Source organism: Myxocyprinus asiaticus, chromosome 1 (genome assembly GCF_019703515.2).
Source record: "Myxocyprinus asiaticus isolate MX2 ecotype Aquarium Trade chromosome 1, UBuf_Myxa_2, whole genome shotgun sequence".
Classification (NCBI taxonomy): domain Eukaryota; kingdom Metazoa; phylum Chordata; class Actinopteri; order Cypriniformes; family Catostomidae; genus Myxocyprinus; species Myxocyprinus asiaticus.
In genome coordinates, this window is record NC_059344.1 from 11,401,794 (window position 1) to 11,423,227 (window position 21,434).

At 40.2% G+C, this 21,434-nt stretch overlaps 1 protein-coding gene across 1 annotated transcript in view; it reads right to left on the minus strand.

The window, feature by feature from the left end:
* LOC127422472 (ADAMTS-like protein 3) overlaps window positions 1–21,434 on the minus strand; it is a 309,781-nt gene that overhangs the window by 74,119 nt on the left and 214,228 nt on the right. Inside the window, exons 8-12 of the mRNA XM_051666043.1 lie at window positions 13,719–13,793; window positions 9,165–9,322; window positions 4,856–4,967; window positions 3,644–3,782; window positions 3,411–3,461 (exon numbers count right to left, since the gene is read on the minus strand). Of these exons, the coding sequence (XP_051522003.1) occupies window positions 3,411–3,461; window positions 3,644–3,782; window positions 4,856–4,967; window positions 9,165–9,322; window positions 13,719–13,793 (535 nt within the window). The remainder of the gene's footprint in view (window positions 1–3,410; window positions 3,462–3,643; window positions 3,783–4,855; window positions 4,968–9,164; window positions 9,323–13,718; window positions 13,794–21,434) is intronic.

Below are 21,434 nucleotides of genomic sequence, written 5' to 3' on the forward strand. Positions count from 1 at the left end.
ATCGAGCTTGAAATCATGATTGCCAAGGAGACTGCTGAATGTCAAGATTTACAATGAAAAAGGAGTTATCACCAAAAACCAATTGGATCATTTCAGAAGACATGGTTTAAACCACAGGAGTCGTATGGATTACTTTTATGCTGCTTTATGTGTTTTTTGGACCTTCAAAGTTCTAGCCACAATTCACTTGCATTGTATGGACCTACAGAGCTGAAAATGTTCATTTTTAGGTGAACTATTATTTTAAAACATCTAAACATCCTTCTAATCCAAACTAAATTAGCAGTCACATTCCTTTTCTAGCCGTGCAAAGCTGTGATGTTACAAGCATGGCTTTCCTCAGCATGCATAATTGGTAAATAAACAGCCAATTTGATATCATTGTCTTTTTTTTCTTTTCTTTTTTTTTTTTTTTTTTAAAGGTTCAAAATGAATGTTAAAAATCCATTTGACATAAAAACTGACCCCATGTTAAGGCAGTGGCACCCCCTGATAGAAGCCTGGCCCCCCCACTCACAGACCAACCTGTCAGACAACATGTTGTGGCATATATAAACCGCCAAGGTGGAATTCATTCACCATCACTGTTGAGACTGATGCGTCACCTCCTCCTATGGAGCGAGCATCATCTCCTCTCCCTGAGAGTGACATATGTTCCAGGCCACCTGAATTACGGCGCGGTCCTACTGTCACGCCAAGGGGTGATACAGGGCGAATGGAGACTTCATCCTCAGACTGTACTGAGGATTTGGGAAATATTCGGCAAAGCAGAAATCGATCTATTTGCCTCAGTGGAGAATGCCCACTGTCCCCTCTGGTATTTGAAGTCCCAAGCCCCGCTGGGAACGGACGCAATGGCACACAAATGGCTGGCGAAATGCAAATATACATTTGCCATGGTATGGACCCCGAGAGGAAAAGGAAATGGTTCTATTAGTTGCGCTGGAACGGCCTAACCAGCCATGGTTTCCGGAAATTATGGAGATGCCGTACAGCTCACCGTGGGAAATACCACTGAGAAGGGATCTCCTCTCTCATACGCAAGGCACAATCTGGCATCCCCAGCCCCAGTTGTGGAACCTGCACGTGTGGACCCTAAACGGAGCGCACTACACGCGCCAGAACATTTTACAGGCCAGAGCACCATCCACGAGACGCCTCTATGCACTAAAATGAAAGGTGTTCACTGATTGGTGTCTCTTACATGGCAAGGACCCAGTAAACTGCCCAATACATGAAATTCTAATATTTCTTCAAGAGTGATTAGACGCAGGTCTCACCCCGTCAACGCTCAAAGTGTATTTGGCAACTATATTTGCGTATCACGCACATGAAGCAGGCACCTCTATAGGCAAGCATGATTTAATCATAAAGTTCCTTAAAGGAGCAAGACAATTAAACCCACCTTGGCCGGCTACAGTCTCGACTTGGGACTTAACTTTAGTCCTAATAGCTCTCGCAGCCTGTGGACTTTGTTGATTTGTGCATGCTCTCCGTTAAGGTCGCACTACTGCTGGCTCTGGCCTCAGTAAAACGGGTAGGTAACCTGCATGCACTATCAGTCAACAATTCATGTCTGGAGTTTGGCCCCGATCTTTCAAGAGCCACTGTCAAACCCAGGAAAGGCTATGTACCCAAGGTCCTAACCACACCCTTCAAAGTGCAGGTGGTTCAACTTCAGGCCTTCTTCCCTCCTCCATTTAATTTGGATGAGGAACAATCATTGCATTTGTTATGCCCTGTGCGGGTACTACATGCATACGTTGAGCATGCTTGCCAGTTCAGACAATCTTATCAGCTCTTTATATGCTATGGAGGACGCACAAAAGGAATGTCCATCTCCAAGCAAAGGCTCTCTCACTGGATTGTCGATGCAATTACCCTGGCTTATGAGTCAAGGGTAAGACCTGCCTAATTGGTGTTAAAGCACACTCAGCTAGAGGCATGGCCTCCTCATGCATGGACGAATTGTGTGTCCTTAGAAGACATATGTTTTACAGCAGGATGGTCCTCTCAAAACACATTCGCAAGTTTTACAACCTAGACGTAATGTCTCTTTCTTCACAAGTTGTCTCTGTTTATTGATATATATATATATATATATATATATATATATATATATATATATATATATATATATATATATATATATACACTTATGCCCTTCCCTTTAAATATGGGCTTCCCATCATTTGCACAACTGCCTGCATTCAGGCCATTATAATTTACCATAAAATCACAAGCACTTTCATAATAAATAAACTCCCTTCCCGACTGGGTTCATAAGGAGTTAATTCATACTATATGACTATAGTTCATATATTCGTTATGAGTGCTCCTCTCCTGGCCAACATGAGGATCACTCACTGCGGCATACTCATGTCGGTCACCGTCCCTCAAGACTGCAGCTCCATGTTTCCTTTCTGGGAAGTTATGTACTGAATCGTACGGGAACGTCTCGGTTACGTACATAACCTCGGTTCCCTCAGACGAAGGGAACGAGACATTGCGAATGCTGCACTACAAGACTCAGAGTTCTTGAGGCACGAGCGATGCGCTCCTTGTTCTCAGTCATAAATTCTGAGAAAATGGTGTCTGTGCACCTGTTTTTATAGCGGACAGACAGTTTTGCGTCAAAACAGGCGGGGCTCAAATACCATAGCCAATATTAGAATATTGGCGTTATTGTAGAGAGGTTTCAACTAAGTTGTGTAAAAAGGCACCCATCCCCCCCCCCCCCCCCCGCCGGTCGGACGATATAACACTCACCCTACCCTCGCAGGTCGGACAACACTCCACTTGCAGAATTCTGATGCCACCACAGAATGATCACAGTACCCTGCCCAGCCCCACCCTGTGAAAAAATCCTGGCAACACCCCTGCATATACTTACTTACAACTCGTTCCCCTGTATGTTCATGATTCAAGAAAAAAAGGTTGTCTTTTTAATCTTTCATCAAAATGAAATAAATTGCTCTGCCTTTGAAATCACTTTCCTTTTCAGCTGATGTCACAAATCCCTCTCACTCTCCCCTCCAACCACCTGCCTTATAGAGACCACTTTTCACAAACCCTTCCTTTTTTCCCTCTAAATCCCTCCCTAGATTATTTTTCTTGTTGAATATACCATGTTTCACTCGGAAATACATAACATAACATAAAAATGGGTTGCAAAAACTGCTTCATGTTGATTTTAAGGACCAGAGATGGCTTTAAGCCTTATGCATTCCTTTATAAATGATCAGTTTTGACCTATAAGAATAAATGTCTAGTACATGTGGTCAAATATCTTAAGTCCACTAAAAAAGACTTATTGGCTCTGATGATCTCTATCGATATGTGAGTGGTAAGTGTTGTGGTTATGTTTTATGTTTTATGTAGTGTGATGTACACTGTAATTGAATCCACACCGTGGAAGAGGCTGGAAATGGTCATAGGGCATCACTTCCTTGAAGCCATCACTGCAGAGAAATAAACACCATTAGCCCTTGAAGTAATTACCCATTCTAATCTAAATCATGACATTCTGAGGTTATGCATAGGAAATCATCTACTGCCTTTATTCAGATCTATTCTTTACAGCTGAACTCATTGTGTTTTGTCTTGGAAGGTGTGTTACTGATACTGATAAGACAGAACCAGCCTTTCAAGGCAGGGATCCATGTTGCACTCTTTCAGTTTGGGCTTGGGTTTGGTGTTCTCTGGGTAGCTGTGGCAGAGGTGCTCCGCAACCACTTTGTTGTAACGGATGTCCACGCAATCGGCCGAATTGAGCTGATAACCTTCAGGGGCAAGACAAAAGACATGAAAAAAGTGCCAATGAAGTGTAGTAGTGTGGAACACAATTTGCATGTTGCAATTCTCCATCATGCAGGTCGCTTCATCGTGCTACTGTAGGTTGTGGAAAATGCAGCAGAGTGCAGTGTTCTGACATGCTTTACTGGGACTGTACAGCATCACTCCACCATTGTGATCCAGACACCTAAATTGGCTCTTTATTAAATTGGTTAATAAAGTACGCTTGACTAGACTAGAAAGTACGTTGGAGACAGAACTTTGTTACTCAATGACCATGAGCTACACAGACACCTTTTGTTGTTGCGCAGCATCTCCTGCAGAACATGTTTACCCTCGATGGGGGGAATAGGTTGGCGGATGATGCGGTTGCTCAGTTATAGGATAGAAAAAAGATACGCTGTCAACAAATTACAAAGTAGGATACATTTTTTACAGCTAATTCGGGATGCACCGATAAGAACATTTTGGGCCAATACCAGGGTTGTTTCTAGCTATGAGCAATATAAGCAGCAGCTTAGGGCCCCCAAGCCACCAAGTGGCCCCACGAAGCAAGGTTTTTTTTTTTTTTTATATGCTAAAAGCTGTGAGGGGGGCCCCTCCAAGTACGACAGATAACAATATTTTGCCACTTACCTCATTTTGTAATCAGATCACTGTTTTGCTTAAGAATTTTGCTTTAAAAATGTGCAAAGTGGTACAAAAGCTATTTAATTTATCTAAAAATAAATAATTTAAATTGAACATGGATTGGATCTGTTGAACACATGACAGGCCAACATTTACAATGAGAGATAAAAACAATATAAAAAGTTTCAAAAGATTAAAACATATATAACATTATGATTTATGTGGGGTAAATAAAAGGTTATTTTGCACTCTAGAACATTTCTATTTTTGCAGTCTTAAACACCAGAACTCACATTTTACATAATATAATAGAACATAACAAATTCATATTATGGGTTATTATATTTACAACATGCTTTACATTTTGGATTAAATTTTTCATTTTTGGTAATTTATATTACACATAACCACTCTTATTAATGTCTCTTACCCCCTCCACAGGTGACAGAGCAGGGAAAGAAGTCAGTCTCTCTCCACTGGTAGCGAATGGGCTGATAAAATATGAACTGTATCACTGTGTCTTTAGGGCCAGCGTACTTCACCTGAGAAGAATCACATTTTCATCTCATTATCGGACTGATCCAACTCGTTACTTTTAAGGGGATAGTTCAGACCCAAATGAAAATTCTGCCATTGTTTTCTCACCCCCACATAATTCCAAACCTGTAAATAGAGCATGAAATAAATATGGTGACAAGTCAATGACATCAAACCTCATTGGTTCTTGTGTCATGATGATAAAGATTTGGTCACGAGATGATGCTGTCACGGTTCGTGCACCGTGTGAACCAAGGAAAAGAGGGCAGGACTCGAATATGCAGAGAATGGTGTTTTATTAAATACAACAAAAAGAAACAAAACAAATAGGTATCCAAACAGGAGAACAAGATCAACAGCAACCGACAGGTAAGGTAACAAGATGAACAGGCCCAGGACAGCACATATGAGGGAACTAAAATAGGGAGAGAAATCAAACAGGTTAACAGGTGAAAGGTGGGGCAAATGAACTAATAATAGACATGCAAGGAAGCGGGGTGTGATGCGAGACTGAGAGACATGCGGCAATACAGAAACAAAACAAATCCGTGTGCTCTCAGAAGACACAAACACCCAAATGACATGAGCACATATCGCCAGAGACAACAGCCACATGCGCTCATGCGAAACGACAGACAAGACGAGACATTTGTGCAAGACCTCGGCCACAGATAAACAGGCAACAAAGACCGAAGCGGCCGAACCCAAGCACAACATGACAACGGATCACGACCCGGACGCACAGCACAACGTGAAGCGCACCAGAGGTCGCGAGGGACAAATACAAAACAATTGACAAGAGTGCATGCCGCAAGATGACATAAGAGCAATGCACTCACGCCAATAACCAACAAGACAAGAGAATGTATGACCATGTCAAAAGGGCGAGCCATGCATTCTCACAGAGACTAGACAAGACACAAAGCAAGGATGTCAGAGCTCAACCACAAAAACAACTAAACACAATCAACATAAGTGGCTGAACTCTGACATTACCCCCCCCCACCCCCCCTCTAAGGGACGCCTCTTGGTGTCCCAAGGGAAACACCAAACATAACATAAGACCAACAGAACAAGCACAAACACAGAACAGAACAGACAGAAAACAGGGAAAGGAGGGCAGGGAACCAGGATGGAGCCGGCAGGACAGACCAGGACAAGGCCTCAACAGGGATGACACAATAGGCAGGGCAGGCAGGGTAATGGCTACTGGGGAGCAGTTAGGAACAGGGAACAGGGCAGGCTCGTCACCGGCCACAGGGAACAGGACAGACTTAATGACCACAGGGAACTGAACAGTCTCAGGGAATTGGACAAGCTCAGGAAACATAACGGACTCATTGACAGCTGATCAGGCTCTTGATGGCCACAGGGAACTGGACAGGTGGCTCCAGGATTGGAGAAAGGACAGACGGCTCCAGGACAAGAGCAAGGTCAGGCAACAGGATAACAGTCTCTGTGGCCGTAGCCACTGGCAGTGACAAGGGAGCGACCTCTGTAGTCGTGAGCACAGGCAGTGACAGGGGAACGACCTCTGTGGTCGTGGGCACTGTCACTGACAGGGAAACGATCTCTGTGGTCATGGGCACAGGCAGTGACAGGGGAACAGCCTCCATGGCCATGAGCAAACCAGTGACAGGAGAATGACCTCAGTGGTCGTGGGCACTGACAGTGACAGGGGAATGATCTCCGTGGTTGTGAGCACAGGCCGTGACAGGGGAATGGCCTCCGTGGCCATGAACACTGGAAGTGATGGGGGAACGACCTCCATGGTCGTGGGTACTGGCAGTGACAGGGGAACAGCCTCTGTGGCTGTGTGCACAGGCAGAGATAGGGGAATGGCCTCCGTGGTCATGGACTCTGGCAGTGACAGGGGAATGACCTCTGTGGTTGTGAGCACAGGCAGAGACAGGGGAACGACCTCCATGGCTGTGAGCACAGGCAGTGATAGGGGAACGGCCTCCGTGTCTGTGAGCACAGGCAGAGACAGGGGAACGACTTTCATGGCCATGGGCACTGGCAGTGACAGGGGAATGACCTCCATGGTCGTGAGCACAGGCAGTGACAAGGGAACGGCCTCCGTGGCTGTGAGCACAGGCAGAGACAGGGGAATGACCTCTGTGGCCATGAGCAAAGGCCATTACAGGGGAATGACCTCTGTGGTCGTGGGCACTGGCTGTGACAGGGGAACGACCTCCGTGGTCGTGGGCACAGGCAGTGAAAGGGGAACAGTTTCCGTGGCCAAGAGCACAGGCAGTGATGGGGGAATGGCCTCCATGGCCGTGAACACTGGAAGTAATGGGAGAACGACCTCCATGGTCATGGGCACTGGCAGTGACAGGGGAATGGCTTCCATAGCCATGAACACTGGAAGTGATGGGAGAACAACCTCCGTGGTCGTGGGCACTGGCACTGAGGGGAAAAACAACCTCTGTGGTCAAGAGAACCGACAGGGACAGGAGAATGGCCTCTGTGGCTGTAAGCGCTGGCAGGGACTGAAGAACAGCCTCCATGGCCGGGAGCGCTGGCAATGACTGGGGAACAGCCGTCGCCTCCTAGCAGTTGGCAGCGGGAACGGTCGCCGCCTCCTGGTGGTCGGCAGCATGCTCAGAAACAAACAGTCCTGCTGAGCCCTTCCTCTTTCTACTCCTCTGTTTAGGATTAATTGGCATCTGCATCGCTTGAGAGGGAGACGATGGTGTTGTCAATCTCGGGGGGTTGTCCATAGTCAGGGGTAATCCATAGAACCCGATGGGACAGGTAGCTCACAAACCCCTCGAACGACAAGGTCACCAGACTTCCCATCTCCCAAGCACCCAGGGGAATCTCAATGCAGATGTTAAAAAAGTCCTTGAGAGTGGCATCGTTGTAATCTAGCACGTCAGCAGTGAGGGGGAATTCGCTGGCGAATACTCTCATGTCCCTCTCCCCTTGATGGAGAGTACAGAGCCTTTTGTGATGGGCTAGACAGTCCAAATAGACCCCCTGTGTTTAGGAGACGGGAAAAAGAGGCTCCCCATTTCTGAGTCCTTGTTGGCCAGTTCGTAATGTCACAAGTTATATTAATTACTTTACACTTTTGGGTGCTTTTTTAAAGCTTTAAAGTGATTCGCTGTCAACATCTATTGTATTGAAATCAGCTAACAGAAAATCCTTTAAAAATATTTCCTTTTGTGGTTTGCAGAGGAAAGTTAGTCATATGGGTTTTTAACAACATGAGAGTATATACAATATGTAATGTCAGAATTTTCATTTTTGGGTGAAATGTTTCCTTTAGTTTTACTTTTAATGGTCATTTTCATTGTCACGTTGCAAATCAAAGATAACCATTTCCATTAAATTTTATTTTTTATAATTTTGACATTTGTAATAACCACCAAATTTACTTAAGGGGCCAATTCCAAATGGTATGACGTTGCTGGTTCCATATGAAATGCAGCATAAATATTGTCTAGTCTTTGGAGCTGTGATGATTAGTTAAACAACCTTTGCACACTGCTTCAATTAACTAGAGTAATGAGTCATGTTTAATTACTGAAAAGCATAAGTGTATGTTTACAGTTCCAGGCAGTTATTCTCTGTGGCTTTTAAGTCCAAATGTGTTGTGTTATCATTCACAGGGTTCCCACACAGAAGTTTCACATTTCACCTAGCAAAATGTGTTTTTGTCAACGTCATCAAACAGTTTTTCTAGCTTGCCGATTCATGATCTGTCACATGACACAAGAAACCAATGGAGTTTGGCATTAATAACGTCAAACCTGGAGTGACACATCTAAAGGCAACATTTTTTAATTGAAACAAACGCAAATGAGATTAGAGAGCTCCAGCGGGGGGCTAAGATTTTCAGTGCATAATGCCTTCAAATTTGGTCTGTTTCTCACAAAAAGCTGTGGCATGACTTCACAACACTTGGAATGTAGTGCACAGGTCATATGGACTACTTTCATAAAAATGTTATGATGCTTTTTTGCCCTTTTGGAGGTCAGACAGTGTCAATCACCATCTGCTTGCATTGTATGAAAAATAGTTTTTTTGCATTTCACAGCAGTAAGAAAATAATACAGGGTTGAAACATAATTACAACATTTTTTTATATTTGGGGTGAACTGTTGCTTTAAAATCTTCATTATAATTCAAGGAAATAACTTTCAATAAAAAAGAAAATGCATTTATAGTACCAACTGCCTTCACTCACCCACCTTAATGGTGAAGTCTGCAGACAGCGGTCCATGGCAGCGGAGGGTTTGTCTGTCTACTGCTCTCTGGTACTCTACAGTGTTGTTACCCAGAGTTTGAGAACCAGAAGAGCTGAACACGACCTCCTCTCCCTTGCTGTTTGGTGCATGGGCTTCGATAACTGAAATATGGAATTTAAACATTAAAATGTTGCATAAACAATGAACAACTTCATCAATGAATGAATGGCCAAAGACAGCATAAAGTCTAGTCCACTTTGCAGCTTATTTTGGTTAAGAACCACCCAATTAGACAGGAAGACTATCCGACAGTCATGTAAATTGACCAACCATTTGTTTTGTCTTTACTTGCTGTTTAGTGGGCCGGTTTAACTGAAGTAGATGAAGCCACAATAATAGACCAGCAAATAGTGCACCACATTGTGGCTTCATCTACTTCAGTTAAAAACCTTGTTAAAACAGCGTGTGATGAGGAGGAGGGCGGGCGGGCCGTGGCAGTTTGAGAGAGAGAGAGCCACATCCAGCTGCTGTGTGTGTGTTTGTGTTGTGTCTTTTAATTTGAACTTAAACAAAAAGACATTTCAACAATTAGTGAAATGTCTTATAGTGTAATGTGTTGTTTTTGTCTTTTGGCACTTTTTATTGAAAGGCAAGTAGAAAAGGATCGGCAAATGTCATGAGCTAGATTTGAACTTTGAGCTAATCCTTAGACCACTAACTAGTCACTTAGTCCAACTTGACATGAATAGGTATGCTCCAAATACTATGGTATGATAAAAAATAAATAAAAAAATCACATTGTTCACAGTATTGACAATTAAAGGAATAGTTTGTCCAAATATGAACATTCACTCTTATTATTTACCCTCATGCCATCCCAGATGACTTTCTTTCTTCTGAAGAACACAAACAAAGATTTTTAGAAGAATATCTTAGCTCTGTTGGTCCATTCAATGCAACTGAAAGGTGGCCAGAACTTTGAATCTCCAAAAATCACATAAAGGCAGCATAAAAGTAATCCATACAACTCCAGCGGTTAAATCCACATTCAGGCCATGTCTACACTAATACGTTTTCATTTGAAAATGCATCTTTTTCTCTATGTTTTGGCCTTCCATCCACACTGAGATTGCGTTTTTGTCTGGGAAATTGGATCTTTTTGAAAACGCTCTCCTAAGTGGATAAATTTGAAAACGGCGTCTTCACATTGTAGTGTGGACTGGGAAAATGGAGATATCTGAAAACGATGACGTATTTGTTGTCATGTGATGCAGTCATGTGATCCATTCAACTGAAACAATCAAGATGGCAGCCTGTGTTATAGTGGTGCTGTTGTGCCTGATATTCACTTTGATAGTGTTGTTAAAGATAAATGTAATTTTGTACAACATTCACATTGCATTCCTTCAAGGGAGACGCAAAGTTTACACGGAATTGGTGCCCGGCGATCGAACACGAGAACATTTGCCTTTCAGACTGTACATGCAATAGCAATTTTTTGCATGCGCAGTAAGGGGACTTAAGCGTTTTCATACGTTTCAGTGTGGCCGAGCAACTTTTGGAAAATGCTTGAAAACGGCAGTGTGGACGGAGAGAGTTTCAAAAACGAAAATGCCGTTTTCAAATGTATCTGGATTAATGTAGACGTAGCCTCAGAAGCGATATGATACCTAGGTGATGGTGAGAAACAGATCAATATTTAAGTCCTTTTTTACTATAAATCTTCACTTTCACTCTCACTTTCACATTATTATTTAGTTTTTTGCCGATCCACATTCTTTGTGAATATCGCCACCTACTGGTAGGGGCTGGTCGAAGGTCATCCACACCTATCATATCACTTCTGAAGACATGGATTTAACAACTGGAGTCTTATGGATTACTTTTATGCTGCTTTTATGTGCTTTTTTGAGATTCAAAGTTCTTGCAACCATTCACTTGCATTGTATGGACCTACAGAACTGAGATATTATTTTGTGAAAGAAAGTCATACACATCTGAAATGGCATGAGGGTGAGTAAATGATGAGAACATTTTCTTTTTTGGGTGAACTATCCCTTTAAAGTCAACATGTCAAAATTGACCCTATTTGCTTTCTAAATAAACATTCCTGGTCTTAATGTGCATGATTCATCAGTGGACATTATTCCAAATATTTTTATTTTTTTTTGTCTTTATAACCTTAAATCAGAATGTAATAATTTTCTCTGTAATGACTTTCCTTTTCGACTGACACCACAAATAGGGACTTTTCAGCCCCTCCCCTTCAACCACCTGGATACATTCTAGTACACTTTTCACGATCCAGCTAATCCCCAGTGGAAAAAAGTCCCCCATATTTTTTCCACATTGAATATCATGTTTCACTTGGTAGTTTGTCAGATTACAGAAATTATCTGGGGTTGCGAACAGTGTTTCATGTGTAAATCTGGAAGAATGTGAAATAAAAATAAACATTAAAATATTTGAATTAACAGAAGGGGCACCAAAATCTCTCGCTCTCACATTAAGTTCTTAATGCAGCCTTTCAATCTGTAACTTACCACATCACAGAAAAATCATCATACAAGCAGCTTGTTTGAGTAAATGCATGTTAACTGTAATTGACTGCCAACTGTAGTCAGAAAAAACCCCACAAGAAGTGAAGAATGACCGACATGGAAAATAAACCTCCTGGTGAGCAGTTTCGAGAAGACGGTATAATTATATTCAGTTGCTGCTTGATGTTCTCTTCCCATTTTGACCAGTTATTTGTTATTTCTGCATACTTTAATGTTCTCTGCCAATTACTCTGCAGATGCTAATTACTTTAAGGATCTGCAATTATTCCAAGGACAGTCTAAATTTGAATACAACAAACCTATATTTGTTTATCCATAAAACTGTCAAAAACACATCAAATATAACATTTACATAACAATGGAAAGCAGTTTTATATTTTATGACTTGAAACTATGAAAAGAGCTATTCGGATGTAAAATATCTCAATGCAGAAATCCTACCAAGACTCGCTCTACAGGAAATGTGATTATACAGATCTATTGGGCTTCTGATTTAGTTTCCCCCAAGTTCATGAACTTAACTGTTATGTATTGGATCATTGCAGTTTTGTTTTCTTTTGGTTTTCTATAGTATTTTCTCCTTTAAGGCATTTACTGTATGGAGAACTTTTCCTAATTCATTATGTGAGCTTTGGGATAGTTGATGGACGACTGGTGAATGTAATTTCCAGGTCACTCAAACCCCATTTTTGAAACATCTAACAACACAAACATCCACTAAATGCCATAAATGAGTTCTAGTTTGCAACCAATAAGGTAAGAGTTATGAAAACAGAGCTGGGTAGGTTAGAGGGCTTAGATATCGCTGCCTGTTGAGTACAGGGAATCAAAGGATTCCTGGGGTATGCAAGTTTGTTTAAGTGTTAGTGTGCATCTGTCGGATGTGGTACAGCTCACTAGGATTGGGCTTCAGCAAAGCCTGCGTGTCCTTTATGGAAGTCTGGTAGATTGTTGGCCCCATCTCCATAGTGCCGGGCTCTCAGCCACCGCAAATTAGCCTGCATGAACGCTCCATTCTTCTATTCTATCCCAAAGTTCCCTCAAACCTCTTAGCATTTGCCAGTCCCACTAAGGTAATAGGAAATCTCTCTCTCTTTTTTGGTCTTTCAAGCTAGATACAGATATAAAATCCATATGGATTCCCACACTATGCTCCTACACCAGGGAACTATGTTAAATACAGTTTGGCTGTGCCACTGTGGAAGTATGAAGTTCAGACTTATATTTCAGAAGTTGGAAGAGGTCTTTGGAAAGTCAATCTTAGATGCCACTGATGACCAGTGCTGCACTGTCACAACTTTCTTAAAGAGGCAAAGATGTTCCAAATATAATTACAATGTCCAGATGTTGAAGGGGAGAAAAGAGAAAAATAGAGAGGTGTAATAAAGGAACAGGCCTTAAAAATATGAACGGCAACTTATGAAATGACAGCGTGAGAGCTCAGACCTTCATTTAAATTTTAATTCTGCTGCGAAAGTTATCCTTATGCAACACTGAAAATGGCTCAGTTATACCATATAGTAATGCCAGTAATATGAGCAAAATTAGTAAAATGATATGAGGCTGCAAATGAACTAAACTCAGCACAACCCACACACAGGACCACAACTATGATCTTGCATCTAGAACAAAATCCACCAACTGAACAAGGTCCCAATTATTTAAAGTGCAGGATTTGCTTAAGGCCAAATTCATTTATTTCAGTGTTTTTAAAGTATAGAACTCTTCAAACATGGGTAAATCTCACAGAAGATGTCCAGGTCATACTGTATCCCAGAATAAACAGAAAATAAATAAATAAATATTAGATAAAGGAAATGAAGAAAATTCCCTTTAGTCTTTGACTACGCTTCTTGTGGGTCTGTGATGACTCTATTTAATGGCTTCTCAATAGCAGACAAAGACAAGACATAATCCATGACAGTTTTACAAGAGTTTCTCTAAATCAAGGATTAGACTGTAAAACACAAAATAGAGTTACTATGTATAATCTCACCAATCACATCTGGTCCCTTGGCTGTAATTCTGAGACCTCTGCTACCCATAGGCACTTCAATCACCGTCTTCATGGCTGCAGAGAAAGAACCACAAAACAGAAGTCATTAAACGACACACATTTCAGTGACTGCATCCCTTGTGTTGGACATATGTGTTTCTAATGTGGTAATTTTAGCTGGGATTCCAAATAATAATTATATCTCATTTCTCCATAAAAATAAAAAAAAGTGACAGCTGCAATGTGTAACAGAGACCAAGGATACATTTGGAATGGTATACTACCATATTACTCATCCTGTTTTTGCAGTACAATATGTGTACTGTGCACAGTATGCAAATTTTATGCATGCGTGAAATACCTGAAAATAATATACAGAGAAAGCTCACTGCAGCCCACAATACATCACACTTAAAGGAATAGTTCACCCAAAAATGAAAATTCTCTCATCAGTTACTCACACTCATGCCATCCCAGATGTGTATGACTTTATTTCTTCAGCACAACACAAACAAAGATTTTTGGAAGAATATCTCAGCTCTGTAGGTCCATAAAATGCAAGTGAATGTGTGCCACATTTTTTAAGCTCCAAAAAGCACATATAGCATTATAAAAGTAATCCATACGAATCCAGTGGATTAATTAATGTCTTCTGAAGTGAAACGCTTTGTGTGTGTAAGACATAGGTAAATATTTAAAACTCGTTTTACTTAAAATGTTCACTTCAGGCCAGCTGTGGCTTGCACATTGATGAGGGTGGAGTTCAAACTGTGTCTTGTGTGATGTAAGCAGCTGTTGCTATTGACCGTGATACTGTTTCCACACAAAAGCAATTTATGCAGCGGTCTGAGCAAGGAGCATCTCCTCCTTTAATTTGCATTCAAACCGATTCAAACAGCTCTCCTTGTTGACCACTCCAAGATGGTTCCACAGTTGACATTTTCAAACCAGCCAAATGGGGCATTTATGTATGATTTTCTATGCTATTCTGTTGTAAACATATTTTTTGGTATTTCACAAGACAGTTCTCGCATGAACTTGCCAACGCGGTTATGTCACGCGAGAGGCTGCGTGACCTCGACCCTCATGAATTTTTGTTAAAAAAGTTTTAAATATTGCTATATTTCTTACGCACACCTAGAATTTTATTTCAGAAGACATTAATTCATCCACTGGAGTATGGATTACTTTTATGATGGCTTTATGTGCTTTTTGGAGCTTCAAAAATTTGCATTCACTTGCATTGTATGGACCGACAGAGCTGAGATATTCATCCAAAAATCTTTGTTTGTGTTCTGCAGAAGAAATAAAGTCATACACATCTGGGATGGCATGAGGGTGAGTAAATGATGAGAGAAATTTTCATTTTTGGGTGAACTATTCCTTTAAGTGTGATGTATTGTGGGCTGCAGTGAGCTTTCTCTGTAATTATACATAGACCCAGGTCTATAAGCTTAACAGCAATACCATACATAGACGAATGTGCTGGTGGTGGTAAACAAATGCAAGCGACAGCTCAAACAGTTGGTAAATTCAGTACTTAACTCATTCTAGTATTCGCAAGTCTACAGTGATGGATGACACAAGACTGGTTGTGGAGATGGAGAAACACAAAGTGCTTTATGACCATCAATGTCCTTTTTATAAGGACTCTGTAAGTAAGGGATAATGTACAGTCAGCCGGTTGTAAATAAACCTTGACAAATGACCGTCTGACTGCTCATTATCCAGCTTATTATTAGACTTGAGTTGAAATTGTTTTATTATATTTATTATTTATTGTAGATATCGCACAGTGATCTGAGAATCAGGAAAGATGACTCCAAATACCAGGATGACCGGTCAGATAGGGTTTAATCCATGGATGTGCGGCTGTAACTCAGATATATCAGGCCACTAGATGGCGCCAAGTGCATCCTTTTTCATGTGAGAAAAGTACTCAACACTTAAAGTTTTGCCAAGTGTTTGAACATAGAGATTTGGGATTAAATGCTTGTACTTAATTACTTATTTCTGACTACAGTACATTATAAATCCAGGTGATCGAGACAAACCGAGGGATCGAGCCAAATCGAGTGCTCACCATCCTAGGTTGTGCAAAACAACATTCAAACGACCTCACCCTTCATGTACAACCTTGTTTTTCCACTGAATGATGATGTTAAAGGAGCGGAGCTTATGATGTTGTTTGCCTCTATATGAAAAAAAAAAATGCCTTTATTACTACATTATGTTACACAAACATCATATAAATAAGATTTCCTGACAATCAAGTTTGTAATACTTATCAATGGCCCACTCCTGATAACCATTTTATATGGCCATTATTCTCAACATAGTTACATAGAAATCACTTTATTTTCAGTAAAAAGCAGTGGCTGTTACATAGTAAAACATGTGATGGACCGTCTGCTGTTGTAGTTACACTGCAGCTTCAAGTACGCACTATTTTGGCATCCGATGTGAAACAGGTGTGACAAATGACCCAGGAACAATTAGGATTTTAACCTCTCCTTCTTGAGTCATACTTTGATCAGACTGCCAAATGTTATAACATATTTGTTACATTTTGTTACACTACAGCATCAAAGGTGATTCATTTATATTTCATACTTGTTGAGCTTTTGTTGAAATGATGAATGTCTGGCATACAAAGAGTGCAAATTACAACTTTAATTAGTCCCATCTGGAATTCATTTAAAAATGCATTTGCCATAAACAAGGTCTTGCTTCGACAAAGTTTCTCCATCATTTGTTTATAAATGAGTGTCGCTATGGGATTGTGTCTGGGTATCTCGTTCATCTGCATCCGTACCCTCGCAAAGGTTCTGACAATTTCACCTCTGACCAGTCATCAGGATTCACCAGGATTCTACACATCAAATACTGTTAATATGTTGACAGTGTATGTTTCACTGTCTATCCAGATATACCAAAATATATTTGCTTTGCACACTTGACATATGATTACCACAAATAAGAATGAGATCCTCCAGCAGTCAAAACACAGCCCAAGAGTACAGCATCCCTCACAGTTCATGCAGTGTCAACGGATGATGTGAGATATCAGTCAAAAGTGCATGTAAATATTTGAGACAGTCATACACTTGAGAGTAAATGAGTTGCAAACAAACACACTGCAACTCTGACATGCTTAATGTGTTCGCCTTCTCTCTATAATAAACATTTGTGGTTTCCTAGTATACTGCAAATTTTTTTTTGAAAAAAAATTGAAAAAACACCAATTTACAGTTCAATAAACAGAAAGCCACAACAGAGAACAGACTGAGTGCTTTTAGTTATGGTTGGATTGAGAGTGCACTGTAACAGCAGGCATAACGAGGGGAATGGAGAGAACAGAGCAGAAAACAGGAAATCTCGCTGCTTAATCATCTGTTATTTTTAGTCTTTAGTTAGTAGACACTTTCATATCTAAACTGGTTAGAGTATACTTAAAAAAGGGATAATCCCCTTGGATCAAGTTTAAAGGAATAGGCCACACAAAAAATAAAAACTCACCTTAATGTCTCAACTCATTCTTTGTTATTTTTTTTCCAAGGATTTCAAAAAGGAGACTTGTTTTTAGAATCTGTAGGCAGCTTTTTTTCCATATAACAACAGATCATAGTGACAATGTCAAACACCAAAAAATATCATAAAAGTTGTCTATATGACTTGTGCACAATATTCCGAGACTTCTGAAGCCATTCAACAGTGAAGATCATTTAAAAAAAATGCTACTTTTGTGTTTCACAGAATAAAATAAAAGCATACAGATTTGAATAGACATGAGAGTGAGTACATAATATTGAATGCTTATTAAAGGGGTACCACAGAGTCCTGACCTTAACCCCATTGAAAGTCTTTGAGATGTGCTGGAGAAGACTTTATGGAGTGGTTCGACTCTCCCATCATCAATACAAGATCTCTGCCAAAAATGAATGCAAATCTGGATGGAAATAAATGCTATGACATTGCATAAGGTTGTTGAAACAATGCCATGACGAATGTACACCGTAATCAAAGCTAAAGTCGATATTGACAGTATTGAGTCGAACCACTCCGTACAGTCTTCTCCAGCACATCTCAAAGACTTGCAGTGGGGTTAAGATCAGGACTCTGTGGTGGCCAATTCATGTGAAAATGATACCTCATGTTCCCTGAACCACTCTTTCACAATTTGAGCCCGATGAATATTGGCATTGTCGTCCTGGAATATGCCTGTGCCGTCAAGGAAGAAAAAAATCCATTGATGGGATAACCTGGTCATTCAGTACATTCAGGTACTTGGTTGACTTCATTTTATTGCTGCATAACGTTGCTAAGCCTAGACCTGACCAACTGAAGCAACTCCAGATCATAACCATTATTTAAATCCAATACATTGTATTGCACACAGGCAGCTTTACAGTTGAGCAAGCTGAGGCAGCAATCAAACTTGTTTGCCTAAGTTGTCCTCGCTTGAGAAATGTTGGGAGGTCAGATTCACTTCAGTGAATCAGTTCATTCGAATGGTTCATTAGGATTTGAGCCCCATGCACAAAAGTCCTTTTGTATTGAGTAATTTAGATAAATGCTGTTAATCGACAGTTCTACTTGTTGCTTAGTTGTAGTTGTGTAAATGTAGTGTAAATGTATGTGTTCAACTTAATTGATGGCACCCTAGTTGATATCCTTATTGTTTTTAGTGCAATATGACTACTGCTCGGATTGCAAAAATATATTATATCATCTAATAGTTCTATATTTAAAAAATAAATTGCCCCTTAAATAGCTTTACTGTAACTAACTACTTTTGTCAAAAGGATATCTTGATTGTAGTTTAATTACTTCAAATATTAAGTATCTTGTAGTTTGCCTTGCTGTAGTTTGTCTTGCTGTCTACGGCCTACATAGGAGCTGTCTTCTAAGGCAGTATCCTAGCTAAAATGGAACCTCATAAGTGACTGATTTGGAATGCTCTACATAGGTAGAAACGCAAAAAACACTCATGCAAAATGCACAGGAGACTCAACTCCCAATTTGTTGCAATAGAGTTTGATGCTAGCATGTTGCTAAGTTACCGACACGCTACTCTAATAAGCATAAAGTGCATTGCAAATGTATATAAATATAAATTTTCCATTTTTAAATAGATTTAACGTTTTCTTTTTTTTTAATCTATATTTTCTGTATTGAATGGATTATAATCATATATTGCAGTCTTATCATATATATATATATATATATATATATATATATATATATATATATATATATATATATATATAATATAATTGTATATTCTTTGCACGTTGCAATGCATTTTTCTCCATGCTGATTTAGAATTTGACCGAAAGAAGTTATCCGAGAAGGACGCATAATCATGCTACCCACCTTTTGGAACAGCCTTATCGCCTGGAGTGCGCCTACGATGCCTTACAATGCTGTCTACATAGCTCACTAAGTTTAGGAACAGAGACTTAATCGGAGTTGTCTGAGCACTTTGCTGTGAGAGAAAGGAATTTTGGGATGAGGAAAAATCCTTGGAGTAAATGGCAGCCCTTCATCAATCACAATACGATATCTCACCAAAAACAATAAAAAAAACTCTATTTGCACAGCAGAACGTTTAAGCTGGCATGCTGAAAGGCAACATTTAGTCGTCTTGTGTGAAGAAATAAACACTGGCTGTCTTAATTGATTTGGGGTGTGGCATTGACATGAAACACTCTTCTTTTATTTTATATTTTAAACAGGCATGATTTCAACCATGGCTTCCTGCCTAAATACCCAATACCTGCCTAGCAGACAGAAACACATACTGAGTATTTGGGTTATTATCTGTATATATTTGACAACTAGCTATTTACAAGCAAGCGTCATGGCACAAAGTGTAATATTTTTTCACAAATGGACTAAGATTCACTCATTGGCTTTAAAGGGAATCAATAACTCTACCTGCAATCATAGAATGCAAACAATTTGTCTGCTGGCAATCACATAAATTCAGCAGACAAATAAAGCTGCCAATGCTTGCACTAACCAAAAACCACAGAACTTATGAAATGCAAGACTGCTTTAGTAACACATAAGCCACTTTTCCACCATCGGGCCGAACGGTTCTGAGCATGGTATGGAACGGTTACAGTAGCATTTCCACATGAGCACGGTTCGGCATGGCATGATTATAAACCGTTCTTGGTCCGGAATTCTCAGCACGGTTCGCTAACCATACTAACCGTTCTCAACCGTGCTGGATGAATGGCTTTAGTAAATGGCAACTCACGACAGTCAATTTGTCAATGCCAAGGTAATTTATAGTGCTTTAAGTTGTTTCTATCTTGCCAAGTTCACTAATATTTGGGTAAATTTAATAACAAAACAAAAAAAAAACAGTGTGTGTTTAGTGTATCTTCTTGATTTTATGATGATGGTTTAATTAGTATTGTAGCCTACATTTATTTTTCTACACACCTTTTTCATCAGGGAAGTAGATTACTATCTCATTGAAACTCAAAATATATCAATATATTCTCATATACTATTTTCATGTAATATTTTGTAAATAAATATCCTTTTTAGCTAGTTTGGGAACTTTTACCTTTCTGTGTGTTCGTGTGCTGTGGCATACACAAACTTTCAGCACATGATGGTAAACCTCTCGCCTTTATCTCTTTGCTTTCCTTTTTTTGACATGGGCTGTGTCTTTTATGTGCATAAGCAGAGTAAAAACAAGGGAAAAAGCAATCCTAAAATATGGAACATGCGAGCATCCTCCATGGCGCACTCACTCCAATGTTTACCTCTCACGCCGTCGCCAAAAGATGGATCTGCTACGTACATTCTCCTGATTTCACCACACCATAGTGGAAAAAGAAACCGTAACTGCGCCAACTGGCCCGGATCGGCAAAGAATGGTACAGTTTTGCAACAAGAACTGTTTGGCCCGATGGTGGAAAAGCGGCTACAGTTGTCTAATGTTTACGAGCATTTCTAAGCCTTGTGGATTATTTGATTTGGTATTACAATAAACATAAAACATCAACATAAAAGAAAGGAAAGTCCAATGACTTTCATTCCCATTGACAACTGTAGAATTATGTGCAATATCACATGGCCAGCACTTTCCGAAATACATTGTTCTACTGTTCTAAAAATGTTTTAAAAATAAAATGTTGACATTATATCCAAGCTCCACATATAATGTTAAAGGTTTATAAAAATTACATTTATGTCATCATTTAAACACACTCTTTTTGTTTCAAATCCACATGACTTTCTTTCGTCAGTGGAACACAAAAGCAGAAATTGTGCATAAACTCTGAGCTGCTCTTTTCCATTCATCAAATGGTCCTTCAAGTTCCAAAAACAACCTTTTCTCATAAAATCACATTACATTACCTACATTTTTGCAAAAATATTTTTAAGTGGCTCCTTGTACATGTCGCAACAGTTTCCTGGTGATATAAGGCCCTTTACCACTGCAGGAACTACGGCCAGTTTTAGGTACTTTTACCCAGATCTAGTACTTTTCATGGTTTTCACAAATTACAGTATAGTTCCACTTAGCCATTTAGAGGGACTTTAGACTGACTTTCTAGCTCCTACTCTGGGGTAAGTACTTCTACCCTCAGAAGAGGGACTGTGGGAGTTGCTGCAGCCTGAATGACACACAAAGCAATGAGAAACGTGAGTCGGCAGCCGTCAAGAGAAAACAAACTTGTAGCTACTAGC